The 24039-nt window shown below is 36.0% G+C and overlaps 1 protein-coding gene across 11 annotated transcripts in view; it reads right to left on the bottom strand.

Moving 5' to 3' along the window:
• ADGRG6 (adhesion G protein-coupled receptor G6) overlaps positions 1–24039 on the bottom strand; it is a 147937-nt gene that overhangs the window by 31025 nt on the left and 92873 nt on the right. For all 11 annotated transcript variants that reach the window (XR_001718782.4, XM_016956398.4, XM_009452115.5 and 8 more), the window contains 12 exons: positions 20733–20875; positions 17893–18004; positions 16433–16497; positions 15661–15871; positions 14145–14316; positions 12286–12426; positions 9844–9963; positions 8193–8238; positions 6699–6805; positions 3014–3141; positions 2048–2316; positions 750–846 (listed from right to left, as the gene is read on the bottom strand). Coding sequence is in view for 10 of the 11 variants with exons in the window: in XM_016956398.4 (XP_016811887.1) it covers positions 750–846; positions 2048–2316; positions 3014–3141; positions 6699–6805; positions 8193–8238; positions 9844–9963; positions 12286–12426; positions 14145–14316; positions 15661–15871; positions 16433–16497; positions 17893–18004; positions 20733–20875 (1611 nt within the window). In the remaining variant the exon portion in view is untranslated. The remainder of the gene's footprint in view (positions 1–749; positions 847–2047; positions 2317–3013; positions 3142–6698; positions 6806–8192; positions 8239–9843; positions 9964–12285; positions 12427–14144; positions 14317–15660; positions 15872–16432; positions 16498–17892; positions 18005–20732; positions 20876–24039) is intronic.

Here is a 24039-nt window from a genome sequence, read left to right as displayed (position 1 = left end):
TTCGCCATGTTGGCCAGGCTGATCTCGAACTTCTGACCTCAGGTGATATACCCAGCTCGGCCTCCTAAAGTGCTGGGATTATAGGTGTAAGCCGCTGCGCCCAGCCGATGTAAATGTTATCCATCCATGAGATATGCATAGATATGTGGCATCATGGGTCCCATTTCAGAAATAGGCTCTTTATTCATTCAGTAATTTTTTCAATCAACATATATTTATTGAGTACTCATGGTGGATTAATAAAATAGGAGATCGGTAACTGCCCAAACTGAACAATATAAAACCCTTAATCTCAATGATCTCACAATCTGAAGAGAACTTTCGAAATTGTTTAAGAACATGCTGATTTCTCCATTCTCTAAATTTCTACATAACACTCCCATTGGCAATGAATCATTCACTCTCTGTCTGATACTGCTATTTAACTCTCTTGAAGATGTGGGTGGGTTTGAGGAGGTGAGAGTGTTATGAAATCTTCTGAAATAGAATGGGTCTTCTGAGGCTAAAAAACTGTCTTAGGCATTTTCTCAATTCCTCCATATGACAGAGTACAATGTTAATATGAAAAAGTGTCTCAAACATTTCAGGGCATTCAACTGAATTAATCTGTGGTGTAGCAGAGATTTTGGCAGTCATGCGAATAAACATCAACCTTTTAAAATGAAAGCCTTGTTATTGGCATGGAAATTAATGCTAAAATTTAGGAAACAAAGGATATCTACTCATCACAAAAAGTTTTTATTACTTACAATTCATCACCTTTTTCTTTCCCATAACTTTCTTTTCCATAGACTTCATTGTTGTTTCTGCTCGCTAGAACAACTGACACCACTAAGGCAGGCAAACCTGTTACAAAAACACCATGACACAAACTCTTATGAAGCATCTGAAACTGCTTCATAAGACTGCTAATGAAATGTAAAGAAAAGAAATGAAAAGAAGAGAAATGCAAGCAAGCCAACATTCCATATCCCAGATTCAAACTTCTTAGAAATGGCAACTTGGTTAACAACAAAATCCCCTCCTTGGGGTTCAATGTCCAACTCTAACTGGCAACAATCCAAACCTACTCTTAAATGACAGATATTTAAATAAAATTCTGTTTGCTTAGTGGGACTCACTGGAAAACTAAACCTGATTTGTATCAAATCTAGCACTAGTGAATGTGGTTTCATTAATTAAGCCTTGTTAGACTGGCAGAGTTTAGGCAGACAAGGTCATTACAGCCTATTTTGCCTCCTTCTATATAAAGAAAACTCTTTAGAAAAAGTGGAGGAAAAGCAAGGGGGCTATAAAGTCTTTGTAGCCTTCTCTCCCCAGAGATTGAATAAAGTATTTCCATGTATATTTCAGTGGGGAAATGCTATGGCAGGCATCCCAGGTCTCTGAAGAGTGTGCTTATTGCCTCCTGAGGTGGTTTTGAAGGTCTTGAAAATATCTCTCACTTATATTTCCATCTGAAACAGATCTGTGAGAAAGCTCTAAAATGCCTGGCTCAATATGAAGCCTGCAAAAACAAGGGAGCACAATAGAAGATCTCAAACAGGTTAATACAACCACCTATGTCTGACTGAGGACTCATTACAAAAAGTTCAAGGCAATAATCCTATAAGTATTCTGGTTGCACACGCAAGAATAACATTCTTTTTTGGTTTCCAAGACATAGGCATGTGTCTGGGGATGAGTGTAACTAGCCGTCTGAGCTGGCCTTTGTATTTTAAAGCATCATGGAAAAGACATCACTGTCTGCCAGCTGCTTCTTCAGACTTGGGTGGGCTGGCTCTGGGCTCAGGAAATAAGTTTGTGGTGACTCAGGGAGTGAGGGCTTTTCCTTTACTCGTGTATATAGTGAGTGCTGTTGATGAGTTTTAAAAAATAAAGTTGTGAAGATGTCCCTTCCTTAGGCTATGTATATCTAATCCATGCCATTCACAATTTTGAGGTTCCTCTTAATGGTACTATTTTTTTTAAATAAGATTTTTTCCTATGAGAATCTGGCAATTTTCATGAGGGAAAAACAAAACCAAAAAAATTTTAAGAGGCTTACCCCAGCCAATGATGCAGAATTTTAGAATGTATCGGCGAATGTAAGTGTTAAATACTTTAACTAGAGCAATGTACATGTGAATTGCTTCTAGCCCCATCCAGGTAAAGGTTGCCAGAAGGAAGAAATGCAACAGGACTGCAACAGCAATGCAAAGTCCATCCACATTGAAGGAGGTGATCCAGCCATCTAGGAGGAAGAGCAGATTCAGGAACAGCAGGGCTGTGCTCAGGTTCATCAAGATTTTGGAGGGATAATCCCTTCGCAATTTCCTAAAAAATGAAAAAAGGCATCTATGAGAGAACTAATACCGTATATCAATCTTTTCAGCACAGGCCTGTATAAATTCATATCTTATACAACCCTGCAATGAGATAAGTAGCACCACCTTTCCGATGTGGTTCTGCTAAAAGGAGGGGCTAAGGATATTTAGGAGTATTTGGCAACTTATAAAGACTTTAAAAATATTAGTTTACTTCAAAATTATTTCCAATTGTTTATACAATTCCCAGTTGGGCTTCAACTGAATTTTTTTTTAACCCAGGAAAAATTCTAGAGTTGTAAGAATGACATTTTTCTTAAAAAATAATTTCCCTAAATTATTTGAACCTTTTTGATTTTTAATGAGTTAAGGATCTTAAAAAAATTGTTTCATGACTAATTTTATAAGATTATAAAACAAACGTTTTCATGTTTTACAATACAGAAAGCACCTTATATAATTTTTACTTACTTAAATGTTAATCATTTCTAACAGATTTGAATGCATTTTATAAATAGAAATACAGCAATTATAAATTAAAATTCTATAGCTGGAAAATTCATGTTACATAATATATTTTATGAGAAACATGAACATTAACGTTCAACCACCCTACAGTGTATAAATGTTTTTCAAAGCCAAGGCAATTTTCTTATTCACATTTGGAACAGTTAGCAATGGGTTTGGCAGATTAAAAATATACTTACTCAAAAGCAACATATGTCAGGAGAGTTGCTGCTGAAAAAATAGCAGATATTCCACACCCAATATAGCTGATGAAAGTGAGGACTTTAGTGTTTCTTGCATCTAACTGTGAGGCACTTCTTGGAAGGTCCTAAATAAAACATGGCAAGCAGCTGTAAGAAACTCTCTTCTCATGAGAATGGTTCTCTGTTTCACTAGAAAGTTCACTGTTAACATTAGAGCAGCTTACTCTCAGGGGCTAAAACCAACAGTGTAAATCAATATTAAAATTTCCATTTATTATATTATTTTCGATCAATAAATAAAAGAAAAAATGCAGCATTACTTCTGGAAGTCGTTACACATTGTTTTTCATCATTACCTTCTTTCCCAAGCTTTCTGCACACCGGTATAACCTGAAGATCAAAACCACCAGGACCCTCAACAGAAATTGGAGAGGAGACGGTTGCCTTGCATAATAAACCATCAGACCCATTCCTAACAGTTGCAGGGCTTGGGGCACCAGTTCAAATGGAGACCACAGTAGTCTATAGGGCCAAACCCTCAAGCCTTTAGGTTCCTTGCCAGGTAGCAAGGAGCTCAGCCAGAGGCTGGTGCTGGTGCTGTGACTGCCAGGCTCTAAGGGTGGTGCGGAGGCTCCTAACCCTGGTTATTTCAATGCTTGGTATGTATGAGGTGGGACAGTCTTTATTTTCATAATTGAGATGCCATTAAGACTTTTGGGGGTCATAGACTTTTTTATTCCTATAGTACTGAAAGGATAAAATTTAAATTATTTGGGGCTGTTGTGGAGTGGAAAGAAGTAAATACTTTCCAGTGTATTAATATAAAGTATTAATTTCAATGTGCTAAGGGAGACTTACAAAGTCTGGACTTGGTAGAAAAATCTTTCTTTTCTGCCTTAAATGGGGGATTGGGATAGGAATAAATCTTGAGGTAAGACCAATCACTCAATCCTGGTTGGAGGAGAAAAGTACCTCCTTTATGTAGATGAACAAAAATGGAGTGTTCTTAGAGAAGGGATGTATTGAATATCTAGTGTAAACTTTTAGGTTTTAAATTATGGAGAAAATGTTTATGATTTTTCCTTCTATATGTAAATTGTCTTTAACTGTCATCAAAATGCCAATAAAATCTGCTACTCACACACAGGCCTTAAGTTGTGTGTGTGTGTGTGTGTGTGTGTGTGTGTGTGTGATAAAGAAATGTGGGTTAGTTTCAGGTTTCACTGATGCAGTAAAGAACAGGTACAGTATCTCTGCAACATCAAGCCATGCACGAAGTGATGGAATTCAGTAGAAGCAGAGGCTCAGAGTCTGAGGGGGCTCCCCCTATCTTCTTATCCCAGGAATCCCTTAAAACACTGGGAGAACACGGGGCACCCAGGGTACATGGGATGGGGTTTGAGTTGGTGCCACTTGATTCACAGATAGGCTACCTCAACCAATGATTCATCAGCCCAGAGAGATGAATCATGGTTTTGAGAGATTGCCAAGTGATGTGTCACAAATTCTTGAAAAACCTATGACTTGCAAATCACAATTAAATCCAGAATTTCAAATAGAAATTAAATAAGGCTGCTTACGGATTTGTTTACAGATTTATACACAATTTCATGTTGTTTTGTTCTTTTAGAGAATGAAAATATGAAAACTTTTATGATATAGCCAATATGAAAATGTACTAATCTTCATGAAAGCCAGTTTTAGTACAAAGAAATGTAGCAGAAGACATTAAATTCTTGAAATATTTGTAGACCAGAAGATATAATTATAGGTATGAGGTACATTGTTTTAGCATCTCATATGGTGAACTGGTGAATGTGTCATGGGACAATGCAGACTCTGGGAATATCTTATACAAGTGAATAAAGAGTTTCTAAGTCAAGAAAAACTCTTAACAAAGTCTTGGTGGTCTGGAAAAACTGAAAAGGTAAGAGAACATCACCAAAAAGGATATGTTTTGAAAAGATTTTCTACCAGCAATTTTTAATATTACAAAAACAGACAAGGTAGAAAATGGAAAGAGAGCATGAATGATGCTTATCTTCACATATATATATACATAAAATTAACCATTCAATCAGATAGCAGCAGAAAAAATAATACGTAATTACAAACTCACAATAAAATTTAGACAATATATGAAGGAACTGGCCATATGAAGTCGTGGGCAGGCAAACTCTGGCTTCATATAAATCATCTCTGAAGAGTAAATTTTGTTACTGTTATCTATTTATTTAATACCAGACTTACAACATGCACATAGTTGAAATATTTAAATGAATTAAGCTAAAGCTTACATACCTGAATGAGTAATCACAAAAAATAAGTGTTCTTTGAAAGAATGCCTGCTATCACTTTTGCAAAAAAGAGAACATGGAAGGAAACTGAATTTTCTTTTATAATTACTTAAGGAAAACATGCAATAGTTAATTGTTCATTTTCATGCTTTGACAGCAAAAGGAAAATATTTGTATTTTAGATAGTTAAAAAGGTGTCTTCTATGATTTATCACCTTTTTAAATGACTTGTTCTTATTCCACAGAGCATTTATGTACTTGATTGTCAGGAAAATTACAACTTGCAGGGTTGCCATATGACAATGGCCATTTACATAGGCTGAGTAGATTCGTGAGCCAAATACTACATCCCACAGATCCTCACGGCTTCCTCCCAGTCCCCACAGGAAGAAGGGTGCAAGATTTAAAGGCGGGAATAAACAAAACCTGACGTCTGTGATTCTAATTTGAAAAGCTTTATTGCCTCAGCTCACATCACTCCTATCTCCTATTAAAAAACAAATGTGGTTTGGTCCCTTTATGAAAACCAAACAGAAACAAAGGCTATGCTACAACCCAGAGCATACCCTGGAGACCAGAAAAGTGTTTGCAAAATCACAGGTAAACTGGATAAAAGGGAAAGGTATAAATCTATGGATGAGTTCAAAGAAGTCGCTGGATGCGTGGTGCGTCTCAAAATTTGGTGGGATAAGAAAAACACATTGACGCAATCTAATTTTGTTTAAAACTGTTTGGCAAGCTGGCTAATAAGATAAAACAGGGGCATGGAAGAAGGAAGGAAAGAATGATATAGAGGCCTAAGAGTGACAGAAACATCATAACCATTATCTCTCTTGCAGCTCTGAAGTCTCCATTCTAACCCTAGTCACTAGTCTGTCCTAACAAACTGCAATCTCTAGGAGGGAGATCACTCGGTGCAGTACCAGGTACAAAGCAACGTTCAAATATATTGAATGAGTGACAACATAAGAAAAATTTTTTTGATTACACTATTCACAATTTCCTTCCATGTTAGTAACACCCAACATTTTCTTCTTTAACTTTCTCTCCCTCCTCCCACTTGTCTCCCCGTTCATCTCTTTGACTCTGTTTCTCTCTTAATTAAAAAGTTTCATGAGGATTTTCTTGTTTCTGGGATTATTTATCATCACTGTTAATGCTACAGGAAAAAAAGGGAGAAAGTTCTTTTCTATAATTACTTTCACATATTTTTAATATGTGATCTTTGCTAATTAGATTCTTTATTAAGAATTAGGATTCACGGTACAGATGAAAACTATCAGGAAATAATTCCCAAAATACATAATCTAAAAATACATACAAAAAAGGAGTATGCCATCCAAAGTTACAGCATGTCAAAATGAGCTTAGAAATTCCCCCCTTACCATCAGAACTCCAAAGTGTGTGAAGTGGTTACACAGGCAGACTGTCTCACTTGCATCTGAATCTCTGTGTGCAACACATCCTGACGTGTTCCATCCTCCAAAACTTTCTGTTGAAGGAATCAACAAACAGTTTGAAAACAGCAGGTCAGTTTCTTCTCTATAATGGATGAGACCTTCTATACAGAAATTTGCCTCAGTCTCTTCTGCCATACAGAGTTTATCTGTAAAATGGATACCATTATGAAAGTTTTCAATGCTTAGAATAATTTGGATTCCTAGAATCATCAAATGTTAGCTCTGGGTGGGCAGTTAGAGGTGATCTAATCAGTAGGTTCAAACTTGAGAGTTCCACAAATGTTTGATTCAAGTTTAATTTTTAACATATTTTAAAATGAACTTCCATAAAAAGAAGACTCATTTTCAAATACACTACACACTAATGAACCAATAATTTTTTTCTGAGGGTTAATCTACATTTTCATGAAGACATAAGAACAAAGAAGGTTTGCTTTCTTAGAATGTGCCATTTATGTATACAAAAATCATGAATGGTAGTAACTGATTGTAAATGGCTTGAAACCACCTTATTTGACTTTCATGGTATAAAATGGAATATGAGCAATGCATATTGTCAATGTATTGAATCCATTTATTTAAATAATATTTTAAGATAATAAAGTGATACTTTTAACTAGGTAAATGAGTAAAGATCTTCTCAAAATTATGCAACTAAACCCCTCCACCAAAAAACTCCTGTCTTGCTGTGACAAGGACTATCAAAAAAAGAAGTTTTTGCCCTTTTCAGGCTGTTTTCATCAGCAAAGTACCCTGCATTTATATCAGAATGAATCTGGCCACAATAATCCTCACAAGGGGACAAACAGAAGAAGCTTCTTTATTTGTACTTCCTTTCAAAGAGATTTAACACCTTATGCCTACTGATTGATTCATCCCTTAATTTTGCCTTCCTTTCTTGATTGTCAAATCTAATTCTGCAGGCTGTTCATCTCTTTCAAGTAATATATGTCCATTATAACAATTTCTATATTTACATTCCTTCAGTCAGCTTCTCACCTCCCTCATAACTGGAGGTCTGGAAGCTGGATTTCAAATTGTCTGCCTTACACATATCAAATAATCCCCTCAACTGTGTCTTAGAAGAATGAGATTAAGTGCAAGTCTACTTTCATCAAAAGTAGCAATAAAATTGTATGCTGTATTTTATAAATAACTGATGTCAAAGAGGTTGTTCAACTGAAAAATGAAAGAAAACACAGTGAAGTCTGCCTATTTCTTCTTGCAATGACTAAAAAGTTACAGAAATTAGAACTGACTTCCCAAGCTACCTAAACTAACTTTGCAGCTCATTTGCCATTTACACTTACATTGTGACTCACTCTGGTTTGGGGTGGAATTAAAGGAAATGGGGGTGTCTAACAATGTTTAAAATTCAGTTGTTATCTATATTAAGACAACCAATATTTTAAAACTTACTGTTTTTGTTCAGATCCCAGAAGGCACAGATGGGATGATGCACTTCCTATATTAACATAAGAATAAACATGTGAAATTGTGTTTAAAATGCCATGATTTAAATATGGCAAAAGAATAAAAACACAAAGGGTTTCACAAAGAAATAGATTAGTATTAACATGCCTATTCAACCTGAAAATGTAGGCAATTCAGGGGGATCTTCTTCTCTCCCATAGAGACTTCAAGCGAAAATCAACTCTAACCTCATAAGGAATCATACTACCTACTCATTTATCTGTAGGTTACTACAAATGTCCCATCATTAAGTATATTGATTCTACTCTCATTCTTAGCATTTAGAAAAGCTCTTGACACTACAATTTCACATCATCTTCAAAATTCTCCTTTATGTCTGGGTATTTACATAGACAAATTGAAAACAAGGACTCGACAAGATATCTGTAGACTCATGCTCACAGTAGCATTATTCACAAGAGCCAAAAAGTAGAAGCAACCCAAGCATCTATCAATGGAGGAATAGACAAACAAAATCTAGTATATACATACAATGAAATACTCTTCAGCCTTAAAACAGAAGTCAATTCTGACAGATGCTACAACATGGATAAACCTTGAAGGCACTGTGCTATGAAATAAGCCAGTCACAAAGGACAAACACTGTATGTTTCCACTTATATGAGGTACTTAGAGTAGTGAAATTAAGAGACAGAAAGTAGGATGGTGGTTGCCAGGTGCTATTGAAAGGAGAGAACAGGGAATGGGTATTTAATGGGAGGACAGTTTCAAATGGGGAGATGGATAGTGGTGATGGCTGCATAACAATGTGAACACACTTAATGCTATTGAACTGTACACTTAAAAATGATTAAGATGATACATTTATATTATGTATGTTCCACAGTTTTTAAAAATCGTCCTTTATGAATGAAGGGGCTGAAACAAAGGAAGCCAAAGTGTTGAACACGGAAGTCTAAGACGGTTCGTGGCAAAGAAGGCTAGATCTTAGGTGACTTGGCTTTCAATCCTGAGCACACTCATTTCCGGCCTGTCTTCCTGCCTATCTAATAAATGGCAGAATCATGATGAGGGCCCTTTAGAAAAGTGAGAAAAACCTGTTCTTGGGCCATCTGAGACAATGAGAACTTCCATCTAATTTTATCAAACAAACAGATGACAAGGGTAATGAAGCAACAAGAAAAGCAACATTTGCAAAGACTAACCACTGCTAACCTCTCAAAAAATAAGTCCACCCTCCCCTGTTTCTTTGTTGGCTTTCCCAGTTGCAGTTATCTTTGCAAATATACACAGAAATACAAAGAAACAACCAAAACCTCTATTGGCAGAATTGTGCAACTACATATGCATCTAATTTATCTGAAGCAATATATGTTATATCTGAAAAATAGAAGCCCTTCTCTTCACTTCCCTTCTCTTTCTGATTATTGAGTCCTAGATAAGACTAACCTCTCCAGCTGCTTCAATTTACTGTGACTTTAAAGCACTACCTGATCAGTTGTTCTCTCTTTATAGAAAACTGGGCCCTACTCCACAAAAAAAGGGTCAGTTACTTTTTAACATGTAGAAAAAAAGGCCCCACTAGTATCTTAAATAGTCCACTTCTGTCCAAATGCTATTGGGAGCGTTTTCTTACCTGAGTTCTTGTATGTTTGATTTTTATTTGAACAGGATCCTTCAGATTCTGGATAGTAATGTTTCCAATACTGCACGCCATCACATAACTCACTAAGGTTTTTCTTTGGGGTCCTACATCCTTTTAAAGAAAAAAAAATTGCGTGTATCAGTCAGAAGTACACACTTTTATTTTACTTTGGTGCTCCAAAATAAGCAAACTGTCAGCAATTTTTACACTTAAGATCTTCAGTTCTAGAACATCCTGTTTATCACATCAAGTTGCTGGCTTTCCTGAAGGAGGTTTGCTATTTCCCTTATTATAATAAATACATTGAGGGAATGTTGGGAGCCAATATTGTAAGACTGAGTTCATAAAACTACATTCTTGATTGTGGTGACTGATGTCAGCCAGTTAACATCTGAAACAATGCAGACTCATAAATAATATAAACTCATAAAAAGCTGTGAAACAATTAGATCATTTCCCTACTTTAGAAAATAGATGTTGTTTTCTTTCAGAGAAGTATGAAGAAAATACGGTGTGAAAAATAAAAAGCAAGACATCTTTCACATCCATGCCAACAGCCTGACATGTTTACTAACTTATACCTAAAAGTAATACTGGATTCAAGTCCCATCCAGGACTTCTACCTTCTTCTCTGATTGTATACTTGCCAGCATCTGCGGATTTCACTTAAGCAATAAGGCTGTCAGGAAATCAAATCTGTCCCATAAAATGGTTTGGACCAATAAGCATTCTATTCTGCAAGTTCATCTCTATTTTTTTCTTTCCCTTGTATTTCTTGTCAAGTCTCCTGAATTTCTCTTTATATCATAGCTTACAAATCAGTTGTTTTGGAATAATCACAGAATAAATTCCAAATAAAACTCAGCATCCAGAATATAGCTTTTTGTTAATTTTGTGTGGTGGTCATTATTAAACTCAGCTATTAGCTGCTGATACCCAGCCTTTCAGTAAAACACAAAAAAACACCATCACCATCGTACCTTGCCCTCTATGATAGGCGAGCACCACAGAACCTTTAAAGTTTTTTCATTCTCCTGTAAATTAACTTTAGAAACTGAACATATGCTTCCTTTTTTTTTTTTTTTTGAAGAGACGGGTCTCACTATGTTGGCTTGATTGGCCTTGAACTCTTGGTCTCAAGCAATCCTCCCTCCTCAGCCTCCCAAAGTGCTACGATTACAGGCACGAGGCACTGCGCCTGGCCAGATATGCTTCCTAATAACAACTTTGGTAGAGAAATACCAAAGGAGAAGGAAACATGATATGGAGAAGACTCAAAACAATGACAGATGCTTGCAAATCTAAGAGTGCAGGGCTAAACCTTCTCCCTGCACTGGACCCCATTTCTGTACCATTCACATTTTGTGGCACCTACATACATACATGTTTTGCTGCATTTTTATATTGGTTTTAAGGTAACATTGTCATACACTTCAAATTACCATAATTTTTAAAACTGCAGTTGTACATGTTTATAGCTATTAAATCTTTCAGGATAAATTACACATTTTATACAAAATATATAAATTGCATTCAAATAAATCACCAAATTTGTATAGAGCTGGTTCCTAAAACATTTGTTGATAAAATTTTTAAATTTTGGAATTAACTACTGTCAAGGATTCCATGGTATTATTTTTCCTTGACTATATCTCTACTTGGCTGCTCCTCTACACATGACATATAAAGGCAGATCCATTAGAAACAATTCTCTGGCCTTGAGACTTGCTATTTTCTCTTATATAAGTCACATTGTTCAATATGCAATGATATCTTGAATTTAATAGATAAGTTTTATTTTTTAAAAAGGGCCCAGCGAACCTGCTCTCGATCAGGTTGTACTTGTAAAGGCAAACAGAGGTCACCAGTGTTTGCTGGCAGTGGGCCTTCTAGAATCTAGAAATGATGCCAATAAAAATGATAATATGTGCTTAGCACAATTCCATCTTACTCTGCGGATGTGTAAAGACCAAAGGTCACTTGAAATACTAATGGGAAAACTGATTAAAGCCAAGAATGCTGCTCATTATGTAAACAGTGCTTACTGCTAAATTAAAGAAAAAAAAAAAACCCTTTCCTTTGGTGCGCAATTTCTTTAACTGTAAAGGCCTAAATGATTGGAGAGTATAAAATATTTAATAAAAGTAATAATAAACGGTCATTTCTTCACTAATTCAATTTCTAATTGTTTAATGCAAGCCTTAGCCTAATACTTGAATTATTTTAAAAACTGAAGTACCTACAACTTGTTAATTAGCATATTATCTGAAATAAAATATTTAAACAATTATATTAAAAATTTTCAGTTTTGAAAACACAGTAAATTTTTCTAAACCTTCTGATATATTTCAACAGAATCTAAAGTTTTGTTTTCCTTTGAGCAAAGAAACTTCATTTGCAGTTGAAAAACAATAATTTAATGAATGTGCTTACCTGGAAAAGTCCAGTTTTGTTGAAGAAAGTAAACTGTGCTCTTCTAACTAATACAGAATCTTCTTGACTTAAATTCTCAAGTAAGTTTGGAGGCAAAATTACAGATGCCAGTGGATCCACTTGTCCACTCTCAAAATCCATCTGTCACACACACACACAGATATATTGGTCAAGTAATCATAATTGAATGGTAATAACTTTATTCCACATGTATAGTTAGGCGAGTGAACAATTGCAAGTTCAAATTAGCCAGTACCAGGACTTCCCTTTGTATCTACAGTAGTCACTGCAACTCCTGGATAAACCCCTACACACAAAGCTGTAGATCTCATTTGGGTTTTACATGTGTGCCAAAGGAGAAAATGCATTGATTTTAATTAAGACATAGGAAGAAATCTATAAATCAGTCAACATTTTCAAGTATAAGAATTAGATTTACCAGCAGCAGATTTTGAGGTTTTCTCAAAACACGTAGTGAAAGATAATAACTATGGGAGGAAGGGGCAAGGGAGAGAGAAAGAGAAAGAGACTGAAGTTAACTTGTTGATTTCAGACTGCATTAAAATTTTATGAACACTCTCAGATAGCATTTTTCCTGAAACCATAGCTCAAGGACAAAGAATGCTTTCCTGCAAATTGTCTTGGAATGAGACTGAGGTTGACTGAGTTTTACTCTTAAAATGTGAAAAAGAATTACCCAAAAGAGCCCCTAGTCTAATGGAGAAAAAAGGTCTTGCCTGTATCCTGATTTCAGGCTTTTTATATTTTCAGTTTGTTCTATCTCCACAGTTAAAAGATATATTGTGCTTCACATACTATACTCTCCCAGGTCAAGGACAATGCTTCATTCGTTTTGTTTGCTCTGGTGGCTAATAGTGCCTGGCATGTAGTAGGAACTTGAAAACTCTTTGCTTATGTGTCGCTTGAACATGTTGAAAAGGTTCTCCATTAATCCAGCCCCAGCTTATGTGTCCAGCCGTACTGTCACCTGCTATCCCAGACTTCTACATCACGGGTTCTCAAAGTATGATCCTTAGACCAGCAATGTCTAAGGAACTTGCTAAAAGTGCAAATTTGGTGGGCCTACCCAGGACCTGCTAAATCAGAAACTCCTGGAGTAGGTCCCAGAAATCTGTTTTAACAAGTCCTCTAGTCCTCCAGAAGATTATTATTTTTTTCTTTTTTCTATTGAGACAGAGTCTTGCTCTGTCACCCAGGCTGGAGGGAAGTGGCATGATTCCGGCTCACTGCAACCTCAGCCTCCCAGGTTCAAGTGATTCTCGTGCCTCAGCCTCCTGAATAGCTGGGATTACAGGCCTGCACCACCATACCTGGCTAACATTTTTTGTATTTTTAGTAGAAACAGGGTTTACCATGTTGGCCAGCCTGGTCTCAAACTCCTGACCTCAAGTGATCCACCCACCTCGGCCTCCCAAAGTGCTGGGATTACAGGCTTGAGAGACCACGCCCAGCCTCCTCCAGAAGATTCTAATGTTCAGTTTGAGAACCACTGGCAAAGAGAATGCACCATGCTTCTTTTCACCTTGGGGCCCTTAAAGCTCTTTCCTCTAACTGAACTGATGCTCACCCCAAGTATGGTGGCCCCTACTCATGCTTAGCTCCAGTAACCCCTCTTGTAGAAGGTAAGCTGACCACCCCTGTCACCCAGATTATGAAAGCATACCCACTCTGAGCTCCCACAATACTTTATGGCTACTGCTCTAGTTAAACTTAGCCAACATTCAGACCTTGCCACTTCATGGACCAAGACCTCTTGGAAGCAGCAACTGCTAAGTGATCAGCAAGTTTTTATATGTCTAACTAGTTAATTAAAATGAAAGAAACCACTGGCTCATTACCTGGAAATACGATTCATTATTGCTTGGAAGACCAATGCTAAAATTTGAAATTGCATTTGTCCCTGGTAACAGGGATGATACGCCGAGAGCCAAGTTCCGAGTTGTAATATTCACATGTGATGTGCTATTTAGGTCTATCTTGAAGGCCAATTCATCAATTGTTTTTAAAGCTCTAAAGTAACGACAAAAAATACCACTATTAAGTAATACGATATTTTAGATTCTTAAACATACATGTTTTGCTGCATGGCAAAATACAAACAAAATAAAATTGTGTTTAGATTTTCTGATCTTAACATGAACACCCATAAAATTACCCCAATCCACAGTGATATCTGTTAAAATATGGAATCACAGGGATGGATAAATCCTCAAGAGAAATATCTGCTTTAAAGAAAATTAACAATTAAATCATCCTGAACAAATACTGTTTTTCATTTATTTTAGCCTCTCTTTTCCGACATGAAAAAGCATCCTCCCTACCTTACGGCTTATCAAGAATCAAAGGAGGCCGGGCGCGGTGGCTCACGCCTGTAATCCCAGCACTTTGGGAGGCCGAGGCGGGCGGATCACGAGGTCAGGAGATCGAGACCATCCTGGCTAACACGGTGAAACCCCGTCTCTACTAAAAATACAAAAAATTAGCCGAGACCATCCTGGCTAACACGGTGAAACCCCGTCTCTACTAAAAATACAAAAAATTAGCCGGGCGTGGTAGCGGGCGCCTGTAGTCCCAGCTACTCGGGAGGCTGAGGCAGGAGAATGGCGTGAACCCGGGAGGCGGAGCTTGCAGTGAGCCGAGATAGCGCCACTGCACTCCAGCCTGGGCGACAGAACGAGACTCCGTCTCAAAAAAAAAAAAAAAAAAAGAATCAAAGGAAATAATGTGATAAAAGTGTTTTGTGAACTGCAAGATGCTATAAAAATGTTTATATTGTTATTATGTAGATTGTTAGAAAATACATTTTTAACAAATATAAAATTTTCTTCAGAGAAATGTAAAAGAGAAGGAAATAGAAAAACATTAAATATTTTAATATTAATACATTAAATGAAGCAATTAAATACAAATTGAATCATATAAATACAGGTACATTTTCATCTGCCCCAGCATGTTCATTTCAGAAGTCCAACAATCATGTGGCTGTGGCTGTCAGTGGCATAGTTCACAGTATAGTGGACTTATAATGATCAGTTATGCATAACTCTACTGGTCAACTAAATTTAGAATTTTATAATTTTTAAACTAAATTTAGAATTTTCAAATAAAAAATGAAAGACTGCTTATGCTTTCTAGGGCTATGTATATTGTAAATTGTATTTCTCAAAAAAAAAAAAACACACAGAACTTTTAAGTTCATGTTGTGAATGACCTTGCTTCACTATTAACGACTATCAATACATCTTGCAGAGATTTGAATTCTGAAATCTAGGCACAAAGTATTCAGATAGGTGAGAAATCATGTAACATCATTATCCAATAAAATTTACTCTCCAGGAAAAAAAAAATACTTACTCAGAAGATGACTCAAGCAAGTCACTGTCTGAACTGCTTAAGATATTAGAAAATATATTCATTAGAGTTGAGCCAAGTGTTATATCAATGTTTTCTTCTTTATTCACAATTCTTTTGACCTGTTCCACAATGTTGGTAATATTGGCTGAGGTTAAGTTCTGCCCATCAGCAGTTAAATTTAAAATCTGGTTAGCAACTTCATTTGCTTCTTCTAAAACAAAGGCAGAAGAAAACAACACTAAGTTTTACCTGCATATTTAGAGCATTTCCAGGAATCCAAAGTAGAGTGTAATATTTCACTTTACAGTTGAAGCAAGAAAGTGAGATTTTCCTGTGTATACCTCATCCCCATATTCACAAGGCAATAATATTTCTTTCTATGCAGAGACTAACTTCTCTCTTTAGTAAGATACAAATAACTTGGAGGGATGAATGAACACACAAAGTTCTAAGAGAAACATTCCCAGAATCCCTGAATTAGTGTATATTTGCTATTCAAAATTAATGCAAACTACAAAACATTGATACAAATATCAATTTATACATTAGTTTTGTCTTCTCTAGATTTTCCTTACTATTTTTAATCCCCTACAGAACAGAAAGTTAAAATGAGAGTAAAAAGTATTTTCTGTCTTAAGTGAAACAATCATTTGCCTTTTAATATGAAAACAGTATCACAGAGCAGAAGAATATTCTCGAAGACAATGAAAATCATGAAGCATGAGGTCATGTCATTTTGTCCTTGAGAAATAAAGAAAAACTGCTCACTTACTTAAACAGTTGGAGATATCAACAGGTCCCCAGTAGGTTACCAATGGGTTGGTAGCATTGTAAAAACTATGAAACAAAATAGATATTTTAAATATTTGATATAACTGATATTATTTTGTACTGCTTAAAGGGATTTTTACATGATATATACATTTATTACAATATGATCAATGGACAAGCTTCCCTTTAAGACACTGAGCTTCTCACTGTTTCCATTTTAATTCTGTTTATCTCTGTACCTGTTTATATGTCTACGTTCTATCTCTCTAGCCTATTTCTGTTTATCACCCTATCTATACAATGTTCCCAAATTCTCTCCATTTCTCCACCTCATTCTTCTCACCCTTCCTTATTCTCTCCTCTCTCACCCCAGTTTGTTTCTCCATTTGCACTATTTCCTTCTACAAGTTTTCTTTTCCTGTTTTCCTATAAATGATATTAGAACTGAAAAGATTAGTTAATAACTTTTGGGATTTGCCTTGATTTCTAGGTTAAGTTTCCTTTGAAAATAAACCTGTAATGCATTGAAATAAATTTCATGCTAAAAATTCTTATGGGAAAAAAATCAGTAGCATGCATCTTGGAAACAAAATACCAGCAGTATCCTAACCTAGGATACATTGGCCAAGTACTGCTTTAAGAACTTTACAGGTAAAATCTGATTTTGAGTTCACATAACTCTGCAAAGCAGATTATAATTCACATCTTATAGAAGATTAAATGGAATTTGGTAAATCAACGAATTTTCCAAGTTCTCACAGCCAGGAAGAGATGGAGCCGCATTTCAAACTCAAGTCCATACATCTCTACAGTCCCCTTCTTTGCTCCCTACAAAGTGTCAAACCCAGCAATATTTATAGTATGCAAAGTATTTATGCTTAGGCAGTTTCCATTTCTGAATTTCCCCCAGGAAAACTCTAATTGGGAGTGAGGTGGGTAGAGAAATGTATTTGACTTGCTATTCCATGAATCCCTGCAATTATCTTGTCTCTGAGGTTTCTGTTAAACATTTAGAGAAAATCTACACCCTGACAATTTCCATCAGCAGACTATCCCAATCTGGATCTTGTCTTCATTTCCTCTTTGCCTCCTCTCCCCATTCCAGCAATAATCAGTCAAAATAGTTAAAAAGTTTCGGAATTCCAGACGCATGTTCCAAGGCTAGGCTAGGTTCATCCACATACAAGGTACTTTGCTCTGGTGCTACCCACTGGCTTCTAAATTCTTCAGTTTTTCTGTGAAAGGGCTTGATTAGCATGTGGCTGGGAGGAAAACACTGCCTTTCTGAGTCATCCACTTATGTTATCTTTATTCCCCAGGAGTGAATGATACAGGCATACACAGAGATTCCTGCCCTTCTTTGCAATCAATATAATGCCTAAGAACTACCGTGCTGCACGTATAACCCTGGGAAGGCTGATAACATGTAGCTTTGCTGGCAAGAGTCAGTGAAAATATTACCATGTCCGCGAAGCAGAAAAGCCAGGCTTGTCTAGACAAGGAAGAACGTATTCAGAAGGTTGGATAGATGGCCAGTAGTAGCCTTTGGGTTCCTCCATGGCAAGACAATGACCTATATGAACATAAGAACAAGCATGAGAAATATTCACCTATTTTTTAAAGTTAGAGATTAGAGATGCAGGATGAAAGCAAAATGACAATGCTGGTAATTAGGTATTTCTTTAATGTAATACCAAAATATTAGTGTTTATCTTCAGAATTTGTAAAAAAAAATTAGAAGTTAGATAAAACATTAACATTTAATACACTTCAAATCCAAAAATCATTACATTGGACAAAACCATTAAGTAAAAAACACAGTTATGTAAGTATAAACATGAAACATACATTATCATTCTAATCATTAGCAGATACTAGTTTTATTCAAAGAAATAAACCCTACAGAGAAGGAAAACAATCCTGAAAAATTCAAAATGTAATTTGATTTTTTTCAAAGGGGAAAGCCTAGAAATGATGCCTCGACAGTGTCATCTTTGAGTTGTGTGGCTATTTTATAGAAAATGTTCCAGCTGCTCTGATAGCCTCTCCTGCCTGGAAGCTAACTAAGGGGGACACAGGAAGTCACCTGCAAACCAACAAACTCTCAGACTTCTTTATCCTCACATCATCTGACTTTTTGTTTGACAACTCTCTAAGTAAGCCTCATGACATCAATGATTCAGATTCTATATTTTAAAGGATATCAAAGTAACAGCAATATGCCAACAACAACAATAAACTCTTGTATTTCAGTAGTGAGCATTAGTGAGTTATATCAGTTTTCTGGGAACAAGTACTGTCATCACCAACTGAAAATTCAAATAACTTTCCCATGTATACTGTGAACTTTAAAACTGTTAGGTTTTAGCCTTTTATTTTTCCATTGGTAGAAGCGCTTATCCACAGATTCACTTGCAGAAAAACAATAAAATGGATAATTTAAATTAAATGGTATAAATTAAATGTCTAAATATATGGACAGAGTGGTGCTGGGCTTTCACAGCCTATGAGGACAGAGCCAGTGCTGGTCCTCCTAGGGTTCTCCAGTCATAGATAAACTACCATTTGTCAGACTCCTTCTTTGTGAAGACTCCTATACGTGAAAGGGTAGCAGCTTGCATTCTCCCTCCCTCCAAAAAGCCCCATTTGTTAAGAAGTATTTTCCCATAGAGACTAAGAAATGGTTTATTACCATGATTAGTATTATTATTTGCATTCATCCATCTCTATGAGTTCTTTGTAACGGTGTACATCCACCCAATAGAGATGGGTGGCTCCTTACAGAAGTGGAGATGCCTGCCTCTTTACTAGACTGTGATTATGGCCTTGGTCGCAATCGCCCTCTTCAAGGTTGAGGAACACTTGCCTCCCTCAATTCAACCTCCTGAGTGTAGAGAAGGCAAAGGGTCAAAGTTTTCTTTTCTTTTGATCTCTACTAATGTACCTAATCACAGTATAATTGCAATCATAAAATAACATTAAAACAATTGCTTTTTGTTATCCATATTTGTGAACATTTGATTTCCTAAAATATTCTCATGCAGACTCATTCATTTGTCTATTCAACAAGTGTTCCAGTTCCAGGGAATGTGCTGGGTTCTGGAAATATGTGGGAAGTAAGAGTTAAAGAAAAAAGAAAATATGATCTTAAGTCAGAGATTATTGTTTACAGAATATATACATATATATATACATGAACATAAATATATCTAGTCTTCTAAGTACTATGGTCTTCTGATGCATATGATGCTCTAGGCATCTGGACAGCATGAAGTAGAGGCTCAAAGGCAGTGATGTCTATACTTTATTTCAGAAAAGGTTCCAAAGAAGAGGTGACTTAGGAGCTGTCTTTAAAAATACATAGGTGATAATGAGGTTGCCGGTGGGAGTGGAGAAGAACAATGTGCAAAGATATAGAAAGGGTATCTAAAGGAAGCAGCACAGCCTCTTTGTGGAAGTACAAGCCGTGCCATATGTGTGGCTAGAGCTTAGGATATGAACGATCTCCAGGAGAAACTTGATTTTAGGTCCAACAGAATCCCTACATTCATGACCTAGTCCTGTGAAGACAGTGGTATCACTAATATAGACAGGGAACATGAGAGAAGGAGACGTTTTCTGTTTGTTTTTTTTGAGACAGGGTCTCATTCTGCTGCCCAGGCTGGAGTGCAGTGGCATGAACATGGCTCACTGCAGCCTTGACCTCCCAAGCTCAAGTAATCCTCCTGCCTCAGCCCCGCCTAGTAACTGAGATTACAGGTGCGCAGCACAACACCCAACTAATTTCTTAATCTTTCGTAGAGACAGTCTCCCTGTGTAGCCCAGGCTAGTCTCGAATTCCTGGGCTCAAGTTATTCTCCACCTTGGCCTCCCAAAGTGCTGGGATTATAGGCATGAGCCACCACGCCCAGCAGGAGATGTTTTAAAACAGGAAATCTCCTTCTATAAGATTTATCTCATTAGAGTTCCCACATTCACATCTACACACTCTTTTTTTTCCCTAAAGTTGACAACAGTGATGATCAAGATTATTCTGGCATTTTGTTCATATTGTTAGTATTTTCAAAATATGTTCCTAAAGTAAAATATAAACTTTCATCTACCTCCTTCATTCCCTTGGATTCACAGATACTGAGCTGATTTTTTTTTCTGCTATGTCACTCATTTGTTACTGAATTTCACCATCAGAAAAAAAACTTACATAAACAAATAGCGCATAAAGAAAATTTCTGTTGTTGTTTCAAGTAAACCTGAATATACAGTTGTATAAAATGCATATTATAAAAAAATTAGTCACTTACTCAGTTGTCTCACATTCACTGTATGTAGCCTCAAGCCTTCATCCAAGGACTCATTATTTTTTAGGAGCTTCTGCTGAATGATTTTTCCTTCTAAATTAGTATTGTTGGTAGCATTGTAAACTAGAAGGGCCCAAAGCACCAACCTAGGGAAACATTTCGGATAGAACTGCTGTTGTTCATTGGTTGGTTGTCATTTGGTAGGAGAAACAGAGTATTTGGATGTAGAGGGATGACCATCACCTGTTGAGACTGAAGAGATTAGCCAAGGTGCTCACAGACTTTCTCTGCTGCTGTGTAAATTATAATGTTAAAAATATTCCAATATTAATAGATTCTATAGGCTATTGCTTGTATAATTCTGTCAAATAACTCCATTTCTTTTCAGAAATATTTTAATATTTAATATTTATAGTAATATATTATATAGTCATTTAAAGCATAAACACAAGAAAACAGCATTCCTGTGGTTAATTCTACATTTTTTCTTTGTGGCCCCAAATTAATTTTATTTTTTAAAAACTATGATTTCAACTGACCATTTGTCTTTTGAAATTACTATTTCTAACTATTAGAAATTAACTATTTATATTTACTAACACTATAAAAGTGTTACTATTCATGAATGTGATATAATTTCTTCAGAATAGCAACAAATGATTTTCTATCTCCATGAGGCATTTGCAAATACCTTTTATGGTAAAAAGTTTCACAAAATAAATACTTAAAATCGACTCTGTGATTGGTCAGCATATTACTTAAGAAGGTTATAGAATGGTTGACTTTGAAGGTCTTTAAAAAGGAAATACCTCTATGGGAAGCAAAGAAATGTATCCCCAAAGCCCTGTTAAAAACTTTTGGTTCTACAATTTAAAGTAATATAATTTTCTGTTCCACTACAATCACAGCTATAGTCAAAAGCAGAAATCAAAACTATTAATTTAACACTGAGGTAAAAGTAAGTAACATTATTTTGTCAGGTAGAGGAGAATTTCTTTTGCTTATATGTGAAAGCTCTGGATTCACAAAAAAATTGTTTCTTCTTCATATTCAGAGGAGAAATGAATAAGATGAGACGTTATATTATTGAGATCAGTTACTGTCTTCACGCCAAAGACAAAGTGGTAGTATTGTTTTTAAACTAGTTATGGAATGTCTAGTGGAGAGGCAGTGACATTTTATTTATGAAACTATGAATATTAATAAGTATTATAGTAGTAATTTATTTGTGGTGTTAAAAAATAAGAAGGAATATGTGAAATATTTGCTATTCAAGGCTAGGTGAAATTAAAGAATAGCTCAAGTTTTCTTTCCTAAATATCTGTGCTAATTTCAAGGAACAGGTGCTCTACTCTTCTCATAATTAACTCTGAAAAGCTCTCTCTAAAATGATCTACTGCTTACCATTCACATACAAGCCATATTTCAGGATGAGGCAAACATAATGAATATAATGATAGCTGTGAACATAGATGTGACTATGATAGCTTAACAATTTTTAAAATGGCCCATGAAAAAGTATCCCTGGATTAAGTCATTGTTTAAAGACAAGCTTCGCCACTCCAGTTGGTGAGAACTTACAGCTGGGAATGTGACCTTTTACTTGTCTTGAATACTGAGAACATAATTAGCCCAAAGTATTGTGGGTGATATTGAATACCCAAACCCAACAAGTCAGGAATAGCCATACATTTTCACAGGTCTTATCTGTGTGTTTTCCTCTCTCATCCTGAAAACTGAAACTATTTTATGGTTCTACAAAGTTACATTCTATCTGTTGTTACCATCAGCCATTCTTTATTTGAAAAAACCTTTCTGTGGCTTTGGTTTCCTGTCTGTCTAGGCAATAGAGTATGACAGCATTATCTGAAGCTATGGTCTGTGTTAAGTGATACAATCAAATTGAAAGGAAAAGTTTTTTTAAAAAACAATGTATGTAAAAGTAGTAGACTGTGGTTTTGACAAAAACTGAGACTATAAAGCCTCACCAATGAGGGTAAGAGCCATAGAGAATAGAAAAAAGAGACAAGAAAGGCTATAAACATAAATATTAAATAATGGCAAGAGTTCATACCAAAAAGCCCCTAAATATGTGGATTTTGCTATATACACTGTCTCAGTTCATTCTCCCTATAATTTTCTGTAAAATTACTCATTGCTTTGAAGACCAGGAAACTGAAATCCCATGAATTTAAATGTCCTTCAAGAAGAGTTTCTGAGGTGCTGACATGTACTAACGATGGCTGATTTTAGTATCACCAGGTAGTAGAAGAACCACAGTAAGTACACTAAAAAGTGGACGCTGACTGCATGAAGAAGGTGTACCATTGGCTATATCTACCAAACCCAGGGCTGTCCCAGTTGCTACACAAAGTGTCCAGCAAAGGGATCCTGATTGCTGCTGGATCCATTACTGAAGATGCAATATGACCTAACAGAAAGGATTGAAAAAAATTATTTGGTTAAATAGTGGAGAAGAGTTCTGTCACCTTCAATAATACAGTACTGAAATATACTACTGTGTTTTCATATCATAAAGAAAAAATTATAATACCAGAAAATAAAAACAAGTTTCCCTTATCACATGGCTCAATCCAGTCCATTTAATATGTATACAAAAATGACATCTTTCAATATAACTTTCAAAACATTTGTTTTTCTAGTGTTGAAAAGAAAAAAAAAGCTCTCTGGTCAATTCTCATATGAAATTTTATCTTTTCATAGTAAGAAGATATCACTTGAAAAGAAGCAAGCTCCGTCATCAGGGCTGTATATCCATAAGATTTAATTCAGTCTATTGAGATCCAGCAAGACTTATAGAAACTTTTGCTTCACAACAAATTTTTAAAAAATTGTATGGAGGCCAGATATGACATCTCACGCCTGTACATGTAATCCCAGCACTCTGGGGGGCGCTGAGACAGGAGGATTACTTGAGGCCAGGAGTTTGAGATGAGCCTGAGCAACATAGCAAGACCCAGTCTCTACAAAAATAGTATTTTAAAAATTAGCCAGGCATGCTAGCACATGTGTGTAGCCCCAGCTACTCAGGAGGCTAAGGCAGGAGGATCATTTGAGCCTAGGAGTTCAAGGCTGCAGTGAGTGATGGTCACACCACTGCACTACAGCCTGGGTGACAAAGTGAGACTCTGTCTCAAAAAAAAAAAAAAAAAAATCTACAGAGATGCAATACATGACCTGAATAACCTAAATACAACTAAATTTATTCCATTTGGAAGTTTAGGGTTTTTTTGTTTGTTTTACAGTACTCTGAACATTTGGTCCTTACATGCCAACTGGTCATATATGC

The sequence above is a fragment of the Pan troglodytes genome, chromosome 5, assembly GCF_028858775.2.
Source record: "Pan troglodytes isolate AG18354 chromosome 5, NHGRI_mPanTro3-v2.0_pri, whole genome shotgun sequence".
Classification (NCBI taxonomy): Eukaryota; Metazoa; Chordata; class Mammalia; order Primates; family Hominidae; genus Pan; species Pan troglodytes.
This window is presented reverse-complemented; position numbering and strand designations above follow the sequence as displayed.